Here is a 19,753-nt window from a genome sequence, read left to right on the forward strand (position 1 = left end):
TTGTGCTAAGCTAGGCTAACATGCAGCCAGATAGCTTTCTACTGAACGCACAGAGAGGAAACTGGTATCTATCTTCTTGTCTTGACACCTACGGGAGACTGCAATTCAACACTGGCCCCTGTAAATATCCTAACCCAACCCCCTCCAATGTACAGTCATTTACCTAGTATGGTTTTGTCAATAGTCCAATGTACAATTTTGTTTGTTTGTACAGAGTCTCCCCCCCCCTCAATGTACAGTTTTGCTTGTTTATACAGTGTGCCCCCCCCCCCCAACCACCTCCAATGTAAATTACCCAGTATGGTTGTCAATATCCCAGTGTACCCAACCCCCCCCACCCAACCTCCTCCAATGTACAGTTTCTACGTCAAATGTATATACTCCCTTTTCTTGACTCCTTCTGTATCACAAACAGTACTGTATTTGCAAATCTGGTATGTCATAAATGTATAGATGTAGCAGTACTGACTATCTGTATGTCATGTATGTCATATATGTCCTGATGAATTGAAAATGGGGGACCCTGGTGGAAACAAGACGAAAGTCTTTCTCTGGTCTGCATCCCCTTAACAATTGTGTGTATTGAGCTGTACTGTATTGTACCCATTCTGCAATCTGTTAATAAAGTTTTCAATCAATCAATCAATCAGTCTCTCTACGGTAAAGCCAGTAAAGCTAATTTCCCAAAATGTTGGCGTATTCCTTTTAAGTAATCAACCAGCGAGAGAAATACTTTTATTCATTAACCAACCAGCTACACAAAGCTAATTAGTAAAAGCTAGAAAAATAATTGTATTCAGTAACCATCTGATTGATTGATTGAAAACTTTATTAACAGATTGCAGAATGGGTACAGTACAGTACAGCTCAATACATACAATTGTTAAGGGGATGCAGACCAGAGAAAGACTTTCGTCTTGTTTACATCAGGGTCTCCCATTTTCAATTCATCATAACATTATGACATACATGACATATAGATAGACAGTACTGCTACATCTATACATTTATGACATATCAGATTTGCAAATACAGTACCGTTTGTGATACCAAAAGAGTCCAGAAAAGAGAGTATATACATTTGACGTAGAAACTGTACATTGGAGGGTAGGTGGGGTGGTGGGGGGGGGGGGGGGGGACTGTACATTGGAGGAGGTTGGGTGGGTGGGGTGGGACACTGTACACCTGTACAAGCAAAACTGTACATTGGAATATTGACAAAACCATACTTGGTAATTTACTGTACATTGGGTTGGGTTAGGACCGAGCTGAGGGTTTTTTCAACCTGTAACTTGTTCTTGTCAGAGACCAGCAGGGCTGAGTCGTCCGCAAACAGGAACAAGTTGCAGTCACAAGCTGACGACATGTCATTTGCATAAATTAGGAACAGTAGCGGACCTAGTATGCTTCCTTGTGGAACACCACAGCTCACTGTGAGGGGGGGGGATAGGGTATCGTTTACCTCCACCATCTGTTCTCTCCCCTCCAGGTAGGATTGCATCCAGCTTACTGATAGGCTATCAAAACCAATTGATTTTAGCAAGGATCTCCAAATAGATACACATTTAAGCTGTGGACCCTGAACACAAGTCACTCTTGTGTTATCAGTCACTCATCTCTCATTGAGATAACCCCACATTGAGAGCTACTGGTTTAGGCCATTCATACCTCAGTATCGTGGAATGATTCCCCTGTAATGAACAATGTGTTGTTGGTTATACTATTAGTAGTCATTTGTTCCACTGCCCAGATATTATTGATATGGTAATATAGAACTGCTAAGAGATCACTGCCCAGTAAGCCATAGTATATGGGATATAATGTTTACCAAGACTAATCAGAGGGCTGGATCAAACCTACCTGTTTTATAACAAGCTATATGTACATTCTATTTTTCTAAAGAATTTGATTGAGGGTTGAGTTACCTGACAGGTCAACCTCTCGTCTCCAAACCTCCACGTTTCCTGGCCCCCATACCATCAAAGTCAACAGAACATCTTCTGAGGTTGCATTCATTGCCACTTCAAATGTGGGGTAGTAATTTGGTCCATAATTCAGTAGGAATTGTGCATTCTGGGGGGGGGGGGATAAATAAATATGTTTACCAAACTTAGAAAAACTGTATTTTCAAGTCAATGTGATACTGTTGGTGCACAATGCTAGATGTATTCACCTCAGGCGATATCTTATAGCCCATGTGATCACAGAGCAGACTGTAGGTTTGGCCTGGAGTGAACATGCAGCCGGAGCTCTTCAGGATGTTTTCATCATTACATTGTTGGCTTCTCACCTTTGGAGACATCAGAAATTTGTGATTATATGGTTTAGTACGGTAGCCCTAAGAGGCCGTACATTCATACATTTTATTTACTCCGTTTTCTCGTGATAATGCGATAATTATCGCGTTATCACGAGAAAACGGACTTCGTTTTCCTGTGATAACGAGATAATTATCGCGTTATCACGAGAAAACAAATTAAATCGGATTACATTTATTTCAGGGGGGTACATGACATACAGGTATACACAGTACTGTTACATTTGCGACATACAAGATATGCAAATATACAGTACTGTTAAACAGAGATCCTAACAGAAAATATACATACGATGGGGAGGAAACTGTACATTAGGAGGGGGTGGGAGGGGTTTGGACATACGGGGGCCAGTTTCGCGTTGCAGCCTCCCGTAGCCAGGTGCTCTTTGAGAGCTCACTTTGATTGCACTTTGAGGCACATTAATGTGTATATATATTATCTGTAACAGCAAGGCATAAAGCTATTTCAGCCTGTGTCAGGCCTTGATTGAAGAGATATGTGACGCGGTGATCAATATCCTCCTGCTTAGCCCCTTTCGTGACTGTGATGCACCGAGTGCATCATAGTCACGAACGGGGCTACCTGCTCCTCTGATATTGCGACACTGAATGATGTTTCCTGCAGTGATTTAATATATAGACCATCGTTTTGTTTTCTCGAGATCTCGAGAAAATTATCGCGTTATCACGAGAAAACAAATTAAATTAACTCGTTATTACGGGAAAACGGAGCAAATAAAATGTATGAATGTACGGCCTCTTAGGGCTTCCGTAGTTTAGTGAAGGACATGCAGACAATGACTTTTCAAACACTTCTGAGAAAATAACGATGGGTGAGATATAAAGACACGTGATTACCACTTCAACTCAACTCCGGCCTGGACATTTTAAACCAAGCTATGCCGTCTTTAAATAGAACCCGTGAGGAAGTCGGGAACATGGATACGATTGGCGTTCGAGGTGTTTAATTTAAAGTTGTGAGAACACCGTTGCTAGGGAACTGGGCAATGCGCCTTGAAGCTACCGAGACTAACAATTTAACTAATTAAATGGAGTTTGATTGTATATGACCGTAAGGCATATAAACATTTTCCTCACATATATTATTACTGTTACAAAGGGTCAGATTAAACCGAATATATATATTTATTACTTGATATATATTGTATAGTATTTGTATATCGTCTGATATCCCTTGTGTATTCTTTGTACATATACACGGAATATCCCTTTAACCTAGTACAGACCATAATATTTCGTTCTCCTATTGGACAGCGGTCCCCTCCGCGCCACTGCCATACCCCCAAGGTCTGGTTCAAAGTCACCGCCACAGACTTGCCTGGACATGAACGGCTCTGCGCAAGGATATGAGACAGGAATAAAGCTGGTACTAGTTTGTTCGCCTAACGTATAAATACGGCGCAGGTGAATACAGAAGCACTTAGTCTTAGTTCAAGTTACCCAAGTGAAGCATCACCCACGATACAACGTGCGGTGAAGTAGGGCCCGTTTGGCCCCAAATAGAGCATTGAGACAGCAGCACTTAGCCTCAAGTCAAGTTACTCTCGATTTGTTACCCTCAAACGTAAAGCCTTCATCACGAGTCAACGACCAAGTGAAGTGAGCAACCGTGTATCTAAATAGAGCACTTATAACCGCGTGCGAATAGGATAGTAAAGTGTCAGAGCTTAGTGGAATAACGTCAAGTTCGACCTAGTTAATGTGAAGTACCGCGCACCGGAGAATCTACACCGGTGAATGCAGAGCCCTTTTCCGGCTGGATTATTATTATTATTGCTTTGGTCCTGTGGCTATTGGAGCGGAGGAGAATCGTCTACACCCCACTACTGTGTGGGATTTACCCGTGAGGAACATCACTCGAGCCCGTCTCTTGGAGAGGCTGGCCGGCTTTCACCTATGCTGCACGCATACTGGGATTACAGCTGCTGCTTTCGTCTGCCGAGCAAGGGAGTAATATACCGCCTCCCATAGCAGGAGCTTATTGAGTTCCCGTTGATCCAGACTTTGCATTCGAACATTTCCTCCCCCTGCTGGCTTACAACCGGTGGGAACCCTACCAGTATCTCCCGCTATCTTACTAGAGTACCATAGATATAATTCCTAAGATTCAGGTTGTATTATTATCTCCTGCGTAATATGAGAATGGACATACGTTATTGATTTGCCTACGCACATTCCTTTGCCTTATAAGCGCATCCAAAGTAAAGTATATTATGTACTATCATTGCTGCTAATAAATATTCTTAAACCCAGATTTGTTGTGGAACCGTGTCATTGTGGAGGTGTTCTCATCATATACCTGTGTACTGTATGGCCAGTAGTAATGTACATAAGACAGTAGTGGTTTAATGATACCATACTTATTAATACAGTCAGGGAATTGTACCCCTCAGTTACAATTACAGTAAATGACTCAAAAGTCATTCTAAAAGTCCTAAAAGTATGTGCCGACCAATTGGCCCCGGTATTCATTGACATATTCAACCTGTCCTTAGAACAGGCTGTCATCCCCACCTGTCTGAAGAAGTCCCACCACTGTATCCCTGTACCCAAAAAATCCACGCCCCGCTTGCCTCAACGACTATCGCCCTGTAGCTCTCACCTCCATAGCCATGAAGTGCTTTGAGAAGCTTGTGAAGGGCTACATCTGTTCCTCCCTCCCCATCAACCTGGACCCCCTGCAATTTGCATATCGCCCCAACAGGTCCACGGAGGACACCATAGCCCATGTGCTGCACACAGCAGCATCACACCTGGACAAGAGGCAGGGGAACTAGGTGAGAATGCTATTCATCGACTACAGCTCAGCATTCAATACCATAGTCCCCTCCAAACGCGTAGCCAAGCTCAGGGACCTGGGCTTGAACTATGACCTCTGCCAGTGGGTCTTGGACTTCCTGACGCGAAGACCCCAGGTGGTGAGAGCAGGCAACTGCACCTCCTCATCCATTACCCTCAACACGGGGGCCCCCCAGGGCTGTGTTCTGAGTCCCCTCCTCTACTCGCTGTACACACACGACTGTGTGGCACAGCAGAACAACACAATCATCAAATTGGCTGACGACACAGTAGTGGTGGGCCTGATCTCTGCAAACGATGAGGGCCTACCTGGCGCGGTGGTGTCAGGAGAACTGCCTCTCTGTGAACGTCAGCAAAACAAAAGAGATGATTGTGGACTTTAGGAGGTCGGGGGCCAGGGACTACAGCCCCCTCAGCATCGACGGGGCACCGGTCGAGAGAGTGAACAGTTTTAAGTACCTCGGAGTCCACATATCCGAGGACTTGACATGGACCACACACATTGACAGTGTAGTCAAAAAGGCAAGGCAACGCCTCTACTTCCTTAGGCGCCTAAGGAAGTTCAAAGTGAGTCAGAAGATCCTTAAGAACTTCTACTCATGGGGAGCTCCAGTAGCTCACCACGTACCGCGAGCGCTATTTCAGCGCCGTGGACAACCGTGCTCGTCACGGATCTGGGGCTTAGCGAGTTCGAATCCCGACTGCAGCCGTGCCTTTCCCAGAGTGTCTTCCCCCCCATCTGAACCCTTTCAGCCTGTTTCTGTCGGTCATCCTTGACCAGTATAAATGTGATAAACACATAAAAGAGCCAGGGGAATGGCCAAAGTTTAAAAAAAAAAAAGAACTTCTACTCATGCACAATAGAGAGCATCCTGACTGGTAACATCACCTCCTGGTTTGGGAATAGCACCGCACAAGACCGTAGCAGACTACAGAGAGTGGCCCGTTCAGCCGAACGCACAATTGGAGGTGGGCTTCCCACTCTCCAAGACATTTACAACAAGCGTAAACATGCTAAGAGAATAATCAAAGACTCTAGCCACCCAAACAACTGCCTCTTTGAACTGCTGTGGTCAGGCAAGCGATACCGGAGTCTCATGGCCAGTACAGAGAGACTCAGAAGGAGCTTCTATCCCCAGGCCATCAGGATGCTCAACGACAATAATACTATGTAACAAACTATCAAATACACTAGGGGTGGACGGTATGGTCTAAAATTTATATCACGGTATAATTTGAAGCATAGACGGTAACGGTATATATCACGGTATCAGTGTTTCCGTTAGAATATTTTTTTTTGCCTGATAGGCAGGCTATATAAAGAATGACATCCTCAAGGCATGTAGATTTATAATATTTTAACTTAAAACTAGGCTACTTTTGCGTATTATTATCATTATATTCCAAATAAAATAAGTCCCGAGTCGAGACTCCGTGCTGCTCCCATTGCAAACAGCGAGGCTGGATGCTGGATTTTGCTAGAAGCATATGTAGCTGCAGAGCCGCAGAACCATGGGCGCTTTCAGGAGCCATTGGCAATTCAGCCGTTGGGTGGGGGGGCGCTGTTGAGCGGGCCTGTGACCAGACCTAAAAGCGCCCATGGTTCTGCGGCTCTGCAGCTACATGCTATTCGCAACTCCACTGCTGCAGCCGTCCTCCCGCTGCAGCCGTCGTTATCATAACACTACACACATATCATAATGTTTACAGCAAACTGTAGTTGATCACCAGGTATGTTTTATTAACGTAGAATAATTCATATAAGAAAAACGATAGGGAAATCCCTTACCTTTCTCCACTGGTTAAAAATGCCAGGAACTGAAATTGAAACTTGCTGTGCGCCGCGGTGATATGTGTTTATTATGAAATGACAATTGCGTGTTGACACGCCCACTGCGCGAAGCCTCCTAAATAACTTTTTCCAGTTTGCACATATCTATTATCTATGACTAATTCTATCTATTTTTTAGGGGCAAATGCAATTGAAATAGTCGCGCTGTGGTTACATGACGTCATTGCTCTTTTAGAGCTGCTCTACCGGTTACACGGTATAGTCAAAATCCATACCGTAGAGCAAATTCATACCGTTTATACCGTATACCGTTTATACCGTCCACCCCTAAAATACACTCACAGCACACACATCCACACGTACACACTCACTTTAAATAAACAACTCACTGTAGCACCCACTTTACTCACTTTATAGTTTAGACACTTTAACACATTGGCGGCCACTGGGATGAGTCTAATATCACTAGAGACGACCAGCATTTGTAAACAGACTTGGGGCTGTTTGTAGAGCTAAATCTATACTTTATATATTGCTATCTGTCCATTCTCATTGTCAATTGAGTCCATAAACCGTCCCTTCAAAATGGCTTAAAGAAAAAAAAAATCATCAATACGTTCTCATTTTATAGCGCCGTGAATATAAGCGTTATACGGCATTTGGTCCAATATATTTCCTGGAAGGCTAGATAAAGGGCTAATAGCTACTAACGTTATATCCAATGGCATTTCCGTTATACATAAGCTACAGTTAAAACTCAAACTGCCTATGATCGGCACGATCCTCAAGCATGTATGCATGAAAGGGGGGGGGGGGGGGGGGCGGGGGGGGTCGTTTCTTATTATTGATTACCAATAACCGTGTTCGTCTAAGTAGCCACATACGCTGATCGTATCGTATCGTATCATAACAAGGCCCGATCGGGCTGTAATTTACGTGAAAAAGATCTTACCATGAGCCGGTTGGATCCCCCCGAGCATTTCCCCGTTATCGATCGCCATCTGGTAGATCGATATGTCCATTGGCTGATGATAAATCCCCTTATTGCATAGTGAAATCCGCAATCCAAAACGTATTCCGTGCAACAGACAATAGCTATCGCTTCAGGTGAGTCGAAAACTACATTAGAGATAAAAAATAAAAGACAACTTCGGCCACAGGGAACACTGCATTATCGCGATAGCGCCCCTAAGAGGATCTGGCCGGTAATGCACTTTCTCGAATTCAAAGAGTAGGGTACATCTGCAGTGCAGCTCAGCCACGGATATATCCATCCTTCGATCCATTAAGCATGGATTCGAAAGCCGGATATATCCGTGCTTGGGCGCCATTGTGTTAACACACTTTATATTTATTGGTAAAGAGATTTGCACTACAATTCATACCTCATTGCACCTTACCCTAAGTTGTACCTCACCCCATTTCTGCATTGTACTGTATTGTAACTCAGTTACAAAAATATTTCTACTCTGTATTGTATATATGTATATTGACTGAACATTTCCGTTTACACTTTGTTTACGTACTTTTGACTTTATATTTTATACGTATCTATTTGTATCTAGCACTCTCAGGAGCATAACAGAAAAAAGCATTTCATATAAAAGTATTCTGTATTTTTGTATGACAACTAATAAAGAACTTGAACTTGAAATAATTACAATAATTCCACTGCAAAAATTCCACCACGTCAACAACTCCTGAACTCTGAGCAACATCTGAAAATCTATTATATTGTCTTTGCATAAGAATTTGCCCTCAACTGTGTATTGGCAACAAAAAACATGGGACTAGAATCTCAGCACAAATTAATGGGAGTCAGTGAGCCTGACATCAAAGTGTATAATCTCAATATCCATAATGCAAATCAGCTGGCTAGTAAATAAAGTAATGAAACTAGTTTTCTGCTATTCTGTTAGTTTTAGTGGTTCAACAACATCCACAGCGACACTTGGATGTATCACCTGCTAGTGTGAGTTTACTCACATTTGCTCAAATTCATATTGAGTAATCATACACCAAGCACACGTATTTGATTATTACAGTCTAGTAAGGAAAAAAAGAAAATGCACCCCAACTTTGTAGGAATACATTTTTATAGCTCTATTTGTAGTGATATACCGGTAGCTTTCTTTTTTTTTTTTGATCAAATTTTTTTTATTATTAATTACATGAAACAGGACAACACAATAACCACAGTAACAAAAAACATAACTTCACAGGAGAATAACAAACAATAATAATACAGAATAATAAATTATAAGACAAAAAGAAAAAGAAACAGCGTCCAACCTATCAAATATAGGTGGCTACTTCAATAACAAAAAGGGGTCTTCAAGACATGGCAACCTTTCCCCACCTTTACAAAGTGGAGTGACTTAAAAGATTGTTTATGAGAGTGTTGTCGCAGATTTACTGTAGATAGCCTAGGTCCCTTACACATGTTCAAGACTGCCAAACTCGCAGACGGTAAAGTGTAAGAAGAAAGAAATTCCTCTTCCAAGTTGGTTGACAGGTCAATCAGTCTGCCAATATTAGTCCCTTGGGGAGATGGCATGTGAATTGACATATAGCGCAGAATAGCTAAATACCAACCCCCCCTAAAATCCCCCCAGCCAAAGTTAAGAAGGACAAGACAAAAACCAAGACAGACAAGACATTTCCTCCTCCCCCTCCCCAGAGACCGCCGGACCCCCCCGATCAAGCGCCCCAACCCCGCTCAGCCGCACACGGCGGTCTTTACCTTCTCAGCTGCTGCGAACCACAGGTCAATGCCAGCCTGCCCCACCCCAATCACCCGAGCCGTGGATATCTCAAGATAAATCACATCCAATAGAGTTAGGGACCAGTTGATCATTGTCAGCTTCTCAGGCTCCTTCCATCTCATTGCTATAAGCTTCTTCGCTGCTGTGACACCCGCTAGGACAACCCTTTTCAGTTGTACGGACGCGGGTAGTGTCGTTATATCGTTCAGGAGTAGCGTAACAGCTGTGAATGGGATAGTTAAGCCACACAGATCTGAAAGTTTGTCCGTTATTGACCTCCAGAAACGGGCCACTGGTGGGCAATCCCAATACATATGCATATAAGTGCCAGTGGCCTTTTGAGAGCACAAAGTGCACCGAGAGTCGGTTATCAGTCCCATAGCAAATAGCTTCCTAGGTGTAAGATAGGTCCTATGAATGTAATTAAAATTAATTTGCTGGTGATTGGGGTTGCGGGAAGATAATGCCACATTTGCCCAAACATCATCCCAGTCAAACTCGGGGTCCAACTCCGGGATATCCACACGCCAGATTGTATCCAATGATAAATTTTTATACGTGGATTGAATTAAGAGCGTATAAAAGTCTGAGACAAACCCTCTGGATGTCGTTCTGTCCACTATGAGCCTGAGGAAGGGGTGTGGTTGCAAAGCTTGAGCCCACGGTACGCCATGCGCCCTCAGTGCTGACCTTAGTTGAAGGTAAAGAAAGAAGGACTCGCCGGGAAGATCATAAAATTCTCTTAAGTCCTGAAACGCACGGAGGCCGTTCTTATCATAAATATCCTCCAGAGTATGCACTCCCCTCCTTTGCCATTGAGGAATATTAACCGGCTTGTGTCCAACAAGTAATTGCTGGTTATTAAAAATTGGAGAGTCCAGGTGCCAAGGGCATTTAACCCCACACGACCTCTGTACATTACGCCACGTTTGGATCACGTGAGTTATGATCGGTCCATACCTCAGCCGGCATTTCGCAATAGAGACAGTGGAGTACACTACATCCTGCAATCTTAGCGGAGACACCGCCGCCGCTTCTAAAGAGCGCCACGATACAGCCTCTACAGGGTCTAGCCAGCACATCAGAGGTCTCAGTGAAAAGGACCAGAAATAAAGTTTAAAATCAGGGATTGCGAGGCCCCCATCTTGTTTCCTACGTTGAGTAGTAGCCCTTTTGATTCTCGGGCGTTTGTTATTCCAGACAAACTTAGATACCATCGATTGTACCTTGCGCCAGTGGTCTATTGGAGGGGGCAGGGGGAGCATTGAGCTAATAAAATTTATCCTAGGCAGGATGTTCATTTTGATTATGGAAGCCCGGGCTTGTAAGGAGTTAGGAAGGGACGACCACCTGTCTAGATCCTGGCGTATTTTATCATAAGTACCCGTGAAGTTGTACTTAGTAGTTTGGTTCAGCGTGGGGAATATCTCTATGCCCAGGTATTTAAAATGTTCTACTATGGGGATATCAGCTGGTAGTCGTACCGCCTTGGCCAGTTCATTAAGAGGTAGGCAGGCTGATTTGTTCCAGTTAATCTTAAAACCTGACAATTTACCAAAGTCGTCGATTATCCTCAATAATTTTGTGGCCGACCGGGAGGGGTCGTCCATGAAAATCAGCAGGTCATCCGCATAGAGAGCAATTTTGTGTGGAGTATTGTTGACCATTATGGGGACGATGTCCTCCGATTGCCTAATAAATTGAGCCAAAGGTTCGAGGGAAAGCGCGAACAGTCCCGGGCTCAGAGGGCAACCCTGTCTAGAAGATCTGGAGACTGGAAAGAGTGTGGAACAGTTTTTGCCTGTCAGTATCATCGCAGACGGCGAGGCATACAGGACTTTAATCATATGAATAAAACTCTTTCCAAGACCCATGACCTCCAGTACCTTCCACAGGTATGACCACTCAAGTCTGTCAAACGCCTTCATGGCATCCAAAGACAGAACTGTGGATGGAGTTGTATTGTCTTTACTGTTATCGATTACATGCAACAGCCTCCTAAGATTATCTGCAGCCAGACGCCCCGGGATAAAACCAGTTTGATCGCAGTGTACCAATACAGACATAAATCTCTGCAGGCGACGGGCCAGCACCTTGGCAAACACCTTTAAATCGGCCCCGAGAAGACTCAAGGGTCTATAGCTACCACAATCATTGGGATCTTTGTCCTTTTTGAGAAGTAAAGAAATCAACGCCATATTGACATCTCTTGAGAACTCCCCTTGTTCGATAGCGTAATTGATCATATCGAGCATCAATGGACCCAGTTGGTCCCAGAAAGCTAAATACACTTCGGGTGGAATACCATCCCAGCCTGGCGCCTTACCCCTCTGCATTTCAACAATAGTCTCCCTCAATTCTACGAGAGTAATCGGTCTCCCCAGTTCCTTGGCCTCTTCCTCAGAAATGTGGGGTATCTCAAGCCCGCCAATGAACGATTCAAATCTAGAGTCATCCAGATTACCCTCTGAGCTATATAACTGTGAGTAAAACTCTTTAAAAGTGTCATTGATCTTTTTCGAATCAGTAGTGACTGCACCCTGGCTCGTCCTAATCGAGGGGATATCTGAGAAATGATCATTTGAGCGTATTTTCATTGCCAATAGATGGCTAGGTCTGGAGCCGTGAAAATAGTAATTTTGTCTTGTCCTATGTATTAAGAACTCAGACTGTTGTTTAAGTATGGAGTTTATTTCTTTTTTGACTATCTTACGTTGTGTGTTTAGTCGTTCATTATAGTCAGTTTGCAAGGATGCGTATAGGTCCGCATATAATGATTCCAGTCCTTCTAGCTTTTTTGACCGGGATTTTCGCAAATTGGAGGCAAATAGTGTGACATGACCCCTGATGAATCCTTTCAATGCGTTCCACAGGACCCTAGGGTCTTCTACCGTGCCAACGTTGATCTGCAAAAATTCAGCTAGTTTACTCCTGAACTCAGAACAGAAGTCATCGTTCTTTAGCAAGGTCGAATTAAAACGCCATCTGGGAGCTCTTGCGGAGAGCCTGCCAAAGGTTGCCGTAAGGAAAATCCCTTTGTGGTCTGAGAGAGCCAAGGGAACCAATGAGACATCGAAACTATCAAACATATTAGGGGACGCGAATGCATAGTCAATTCGAGAGAAGCTTTTGTGTCTGGCTGACAGGTGAGAGTAATCTCTGAGGGTGGGGTTGCATAAGCGCCAGAGGTCTGAGAGCCCCGTGTCTTTGGCCCACATCCTGAGGGCCTTAGAGGCCCGTTTCTGGTCGCTCGTTTCAGAGGGCCCAGACCTATCCATCTCCGCATCCCAGCACGCATTAAAATCGCCACCCACAATGAGAGCGTATCCATTAAGTTCCAACATATTCTTCGTGATTGTATTATAGAACGCTGAATCAAATGTGTTAGGAGCATACAATGCTATTATAGCCATCTTCCTATGCAAGAATTCAACTTTTGCTATAGTAATCCTTCCCTCCGTGTCCGACCATACATCCAAGATTTTGATATCAAGGTTACGTCTTGTAACTATGACTACTCCTTTCGTCTTATCATCGGCTGAGGATGCGGAGATAACGTGATATTGCCGATTTGCCAGTCTTGACACGTCACCTACCATTAAATGCGTCTCACTAAGGAGAGCAAGGTCAATATTTCTCCTCTTCAATAGCCAAAGGACACTGGCACGCTTGTGTGGGGCGTTAAGCCCTCCTGCGTTCCAAATTAAAATATTCAATTTAGCCATGGTCGAGCTTGTATAAGTGCGTAGAGAACATACCCGTGCAGCCAGGCTGAGTACAGAGGTGCCGATCCCGGCGGGCCCGGACGGTCAATCCCAGGAGTTCAGAGGAGGAACACTTACACATATATAAGACAACAGTACATAGAACACATAAAAATACCACCCCAGCTACAGCCCCCCCCCCTTCTACTCTAAACCCTAACCCACCCGTCCTACTATAAGTTCCTCTATACCCACTCTCCAATCCCCACCCTATGCCCCACCCACTGAGGATGGTCATCTTCCTATCACTTCCCACTAGAGACATGGATCAATAAGACGCTTCCCACTCCCACCCCCCTCTAGTTAAACCCCTGAGTAAACCCCCACTAGTCCAATAAACACAAATAATAATAAAAATTAAATTCAATAAAGATATCGGTCGAAAACCACCTGAGCACTGGCCCTAACATAAGACAACCATAATGGTAAAAATAGCCATTATTAAATAATAACTCACATCAACCTGCAACCATCTATTTCCGAATCTGCGCTTCAACGTCGCAATGTTATGGCCCAAATGGGTACAGGAAAATTCAAAACAAAATTAAATTAAAGCATCCCAGCCGATAGTCTAAGGCAGGATCGGGTCACAGGTTAATTGTGCAAAATTGTGTGAACAGTGTCAATTAAACAATGACAAAAATAAGAAAGGGAAAAAAAGCGGTTATGGTTAAAGTGCACCCCTGAAGCAGTCCCTCTGATCAGGCACAACGGCTGACATGACATAACCTATGTAAGAATCGACAATAATAGGAAAAGGAAAAAGAGGGTTATGGCTAAAGTGCAAGCAAAGTTAAACTTGACCCAGCCTGTTATCACATATTTATGTATATTCGTTCGAGAGCCAACATGAACCTTGGCCCTAACATGACAGCTATAATGGAAAAATTAGCCATTATTATATAATTACTCAGCATCAACCCTGTGACCAACTACCTCGTAGTCTGCATATTAATGTTGCAACATTATAGTATAAATGGAAAAAGGAAAATTCAAAACAAAATCAAAGCATATCAGCAGTTAGTCTAAGGTAGGATCGAATCACAGTTAAATTGCTCATTCAAATGCCATTAAAACAGCGACAATAATAGAAAAAGGAAAAAGAGGGTTATGGCTAAAGTGCAAGCAAAGCTAAACCTAAGCCAGCCTGTTATCACATATTTTATGTATATTCGGTCGAGAGCCAACGTGAGCCTTGGCCCTAACATGACAGCTATAATGGAAAAATTAGCCATTAATATATAATTACTCAGCATCAACCTGTAACCATCTACCCTGGAGTCTGCATATTAATGTATCAACGTTATAGCATAAGTGCCTCACGGAAAATTCAAAACAAAATTAAGGCGAGTCAGTAGTTAGTCCAAGGTAGAACCGGATCACATTTAAATTGCTCATTCAAATGCCATTAAAACATATAGGAAAATTCAATACAAAATTAAATTAAAGCATCCCAGCCGATAGTCCAAGGCAGGTTCGGGTCACAGGTTAATTGCTCATTCAATTGCCCTTAAAACAGCGACACTAATTATTATATAATTACTCAGCATCAACCTGTAACCATCTACCCTGGAGTCTGCATATTAATGTATCAACGTTATAGCATAAGTGCCTCACGGAAAATTCAAAACAAAATTAAGGCGAGTCAGTAGTTAGTCCAAGGTAGAACCGGATCACATTTAAATCGCGCATATAGATGACATAAAAACAGCGACAATAAGAAAAAAGGAAAAGAGGGTTATGGCTAAAGTGCAAGCCATATAACCATATAGCCATAAAGTGCAAGCCATACCCGACCCAACCTGTTATCATATATTGTATATGCATATTCAACCGACCTTGGCTTCTACTATTGGATCCCAAAGCTCAAAACAACCTGGATATAAAAATAAAAGCATACCAGAAGTTAGTTAAGGACCCGATCACTCTTGAATTGTGCAAACCAATGTCACTTTGAACAGCAACAGCAACCAAAATACGTAACCATTAACGGGTCTCGAATGTCTCAGCGCAGACCATAGTCGAAGCCCGCTGGCTAGCCCGAGGCTAGCGCGTAAGCTAGTGACGAATCCGGATAGCACGTTAGCCTACTATGTACATTGTTCAGCTAGCTCGTTAGCTTCCAAAGAGGCGATACACAAGTACGACCATGAGGTCAGCTTTAGCAAGTAACAGAAGTCATTGGGAAGCCCCGCTAGTTGGATGGGCAGAGGACAGTTAGCATGTCTGGGCATGACAGCAAGTGTTTGTGAATAGTCGACCTAATCAATGTATATAGGCCCAAACCGCCAAGTCACTCACCCTCCATAGATATCAAGCAACAGACTCGGGTGTCTTCGCGAGATATTCCTTCGCTTTAGCCAACGACCAAAACAAACGCTGACCACCGACCTTCTCCAACACAGATAGTTTCGCGGGAGCGAATAACGTGGGCCTCAGGCCTAGTCTCCATAGCTTAGTCAGGACCACCTTGTACTCGGCTCTCTGAGCTTGAACCTCCGGTGTAAAGTCCTCGAAAATGGCCACTTTGTGATCGCCAAACCTCAGAGTACCCCTTCTGGTACGAGCCGACCGCATGATGATTTCTCTCTGTTGGAGTCTGTTCAGCTTGACTATGATGGGCCTCGGTTCTTTGTTCACGCCGGGAGAAAACCTGCCCGCTCTATAGGCCGACTCACAGATAGGAGGCGAGGGGAGGACGTCCGTCCCTAGTATCTTCTGCAGCAGTTCGGGCATGGTCTCAGAGAGACGGCCTTCACCGCTGGTCTCCGGTACTCCAACAATCCTGACGTTGTGGCGTCTATCCCGGGACTGCATCTCCTCCATCGCCGACTGTAGTTTGTTGACTTCAGCCTGCCTAGCCAGCAGGGCGGATTCAAGACCCGCCATCTTCTCACATTGTGATGATACCTCCGTCGTTAGCATGGCTAGTTCGTTAGCATTAGCCGATGAGGCAGCGTGAATCGTCTCCATCTTGTCTGTCAGCGGGACTACCGCCAGCCGTATTTCTTCTGATATCTCACGACGGAGGCTGATACAGAAATCCGCCAACAATTTCTTCTGTGCTTCAGCGATGCGTGCCTCAGAGTCTGCGTGTACTTTCTTCTGTGCTTCAGCGATGCGTGTCTCAGAGTCTGCGTGTAGCTTGGTCATGACCAAGAGCACAGCTTCGCTTAACTCCCCGACAGCGGGAGACGGTACGGCCATGCTCGGCGGTGTCGGTGTCGTGCCTAATTCTTTCATGGCTCTGGTTTCCACCCCCGCCATCGTAGAAAGTCGAAAAAAGTTGACGAATGTATACTAAACACGACGACCTAGCAAACAAATAAAAAACAAATAAAAATAAAATAAAGACTAATGGGGAGAAACGTATATTCAGCACGGTAGAAGGGAGCTCATGTGAAAACACGTCTACTCCATGATCGCTCAGCTCCGCCCCCCATATACCGGTAGCTTTCTATGATCTCAAACTTGGGATTTCACATCAACAACTGCCTTGCCTGCCTAGTCAGGGAAGTGGTGTAGCTTCCCTACCTCAAAGTGGTCCTCGTGGCATTTGCCTGCCTGGGTGTGCACTTGGTGGAACCCTTCTACGCCAGGACCATAGAGAAAGACGCTACCCATATTTCTTAGATACAAAGTTGGTTTTGGTGTCATTAAAAGAAAAATTATTGTTAAAGTATTCCAAATTAATTGAAAAAGAAAAGGCTCGACAGGCTGGCATCTTCTTAAGTTCTTTCCATGCCACTATGACTGAATATTAACAAACACTGAATGTTTCAATTTGAAATAGAAATGTTGTTAAAGTATTCCAAATTAATTGAAAGTCTTTATACACTAGTATTAGCAGACAACAAGACTAGTGAGGCCATACAAATGGCGGAATAGACAGAAAACACATGTTATGTTATCATTTTCAAGGGGTGGGGGGTTATTTTCGAGATACAGAGCTGGTTTCGGTGTCACAATTATTGTATTGATAGTGTTATGTGCCGATTACCTACCTACATACCACCACCCCCCCCCCCCCCCCCCCCCCCACCAAATGTCAAGTTCTACTCAGTACATGAAGAGGTAGGGGGAGAACAGTAACAATAACAATGCTTTTTCTACCTCTTCAAAAGACACATTGTGTTAAATAATAAGATGAAGTGGACGATGCTTTCTACCTCTTCAAAAGGCACATTGCTTGGCAACAGCACCATGTTCAGTATTCGTCTCCTCTTCCCTGGTGATCGGAGGAACAGCAGAACTTGGCCATAGACTGGTAGACCCATGAAGCTCTTAATGTGATCACACACTAGGCCAAATGAAGAGAGATGTGGGACATTCACAACCACATGAGTCTGGGTCATCCTCAGTGGCTCTAAGATGGTCATTCCATCAGCAGTGATGTGAGCGACAGACCAGCCATCAAAGAACAGTGCTGTGGGGGAAAAATAATTTAGAGGCATATTTGTATTGCAAGGATATGGAGATGTGTACCATATTGCATGTGAATCACACTTCGTAGCCGATTGTATTGCTGCCCTTTGTCACGGTGTGACCGGTGGTCCTGTTCCAGTTATGTTTTCCTCCCTCTCGTTTCTTCCTCCCTCTCGTTTCTCCCTCCCTCTCCTTGTGTTTCCACTCAGGTCCTGCAGGTATCCCCTGTGTGCCTCCCTCGGGCGCCCTGGTCTCTCACCAGCGGTGTCCTGTTAGTCATCACTGTTTCTTCACTCATCTCATATAACTTCCCCTCCTGAATTTAAGTCCCCATCCCTAGTCAGTCTTTGTCTTGTCGTACTGTTAAAAAGGTGCTATAGATGATGTTCAGCCACTAGATGTCGCACTAGAGCACCAGCATGTCATCTATCCAATCAGGTGCATTCCACGTGGGGAAATGTAGAGTAGGGAGGGGATACATGTCTGCAACATGTAAAGAACATTCATTTTGGACCCGCCTAAAAATGTTCAATGATAAATTCATTAATCAATAGCTTTTTGAAGGAGAAAAGCAATACTTTTATTCCACACCTTTCTAAAATATTGATCACGAAAATCATGAAAATGCTGTCTATAGCACCTTTAACATTAACTGTTGCCTGTTCCCACTTACCCAAACTTCTATTTTTCTATAACCCGTTTCTGTGGAGTCAGCTAGGCCGTTTGCTCTTGGTACTGGCCTGCCTCGTTTCAGTAACATCAAGTTTGTTTTGCAGCTGGAACCTGCCTCCGTCTCTTTGCACTTGGGTCCAAACTAGAAAACCCATTACACCCTTGGGCTATTAGGTATACTTCTGTATAAGCAGGAAATCTGTACACAGCAAGTTACATCAAACTTGGACCAGTGATGCCTGAGATATCTTGCTTGAGACACATGAACAAATAGATGATGTAGCACCCCCCTCAGGATATTCTGTGTAATTTTGTAAATTGTGGAATACAGTGGCAAGATGCATCATTTCCCCCAAGTTTTGTCAAAATCAGATCAGTGGTGCCTGAAGTATTGCTGAAGATGGGTGAACAGACGGACAATGTTTAGACCTAATGTAAAAGGGGAATACCCCTTTAATGCTGGACCTTAGTGACAAGAAGCATCATTGGTCCACATTTAGGCTAAGTGGCTAACTGGTGGGTGACAATCATAATGTCTTACCATTAGTTTCACAGTGTGGGAGGTGTAGCTGGGAGACAGAGCCCTGGAAACAGTGGATGCTGAACAGGGGTCCTGCAGGAGTCTTGCCGGCTGACTGGAGGAGGCTTTCATCCCACTGGACAGTCTCATATTTCACGTCCGCCTCCTCCTCCACTCCAAACACCAGCCCTGTCAAACTACACTGGAACATACCAGCACAGGGAAACCTGAACCTGGGACACACAATAGGAACAACTGTATTAGAAAGATTCCATGATGATGTTGGTTCTATACATGTATGTATCTGTTTTTATATAACCTAAACCTGGGACACAATAGGAACAACTGTATTAGAAAGATTCTACTATGATGTTGGTTATATACTGTTATGTTTATATAACTTGAACCTGGGACACAATAGGAACAACTGGTGACCACTGCACTTTACTGTCTTATTGTTGTCTCACTGTTCTGTCCTGCACTTATTTATTTATTATTATTATTATTATTATTATTATTATTATTATTATTATTATTATTATTATTATTATTATTATTATTATTACGTTCCATTTGTACCTGTACAATATGGTGAATAAAGTAATCTGAATCTGAACTGGTGACTCCCTCACTAACTCACACCCTGATGCTTAACACTTTCCCCGCCAATCACGTTGT

The 19,753-nt window shown here is 43.8% G+C and overlaps 1 protein-coding gene across 1 annotated transcript in view; it reads right to left on the bottom strand.

Annotated features, from left to right (window-relative positions):
• LOC311226309 (uncharacterized protein) overlaps positions 1-19,753 on the bottom strand; it is a 50,612-nt gene that overhangs the window by 930 nt on the left and 29,929 nt on the right. The window contains exons 7-10 of the mRNA XM_084311726.1: positions 19,097-19,308; positions 17,628-17,884; positions 2,174-2,290; positions 1,926-2,073 (exon numbers count right to left, since the gene is read on the bottom strand). Of these exons, the coding sequence (XP_084167852.1) occupies positions 1,926-2,073; positions 2,174-2,290; positions 17,628-17,884; positions 19,097-19,308 (734 nt within the window). The remainder of the gene's footprint in view (positions 1-1,925; positions 2,074-2,173; positions 2,291-17,627; positions 17,885-19,096; positions 19,309-19,753) is intronic.

The sequence above is a fragment of the Notolepis coatsorum genome (assembly GCF_963971535.1).
Source record: "Notolepis coatsorum genome assembly, chromosome: 4".
NCBI lineage: Eukaryota > Metazoa > Chordata > Actinopteri > Aulopiformes > Paralepididae > Notolepis > Notolepis coatsorum.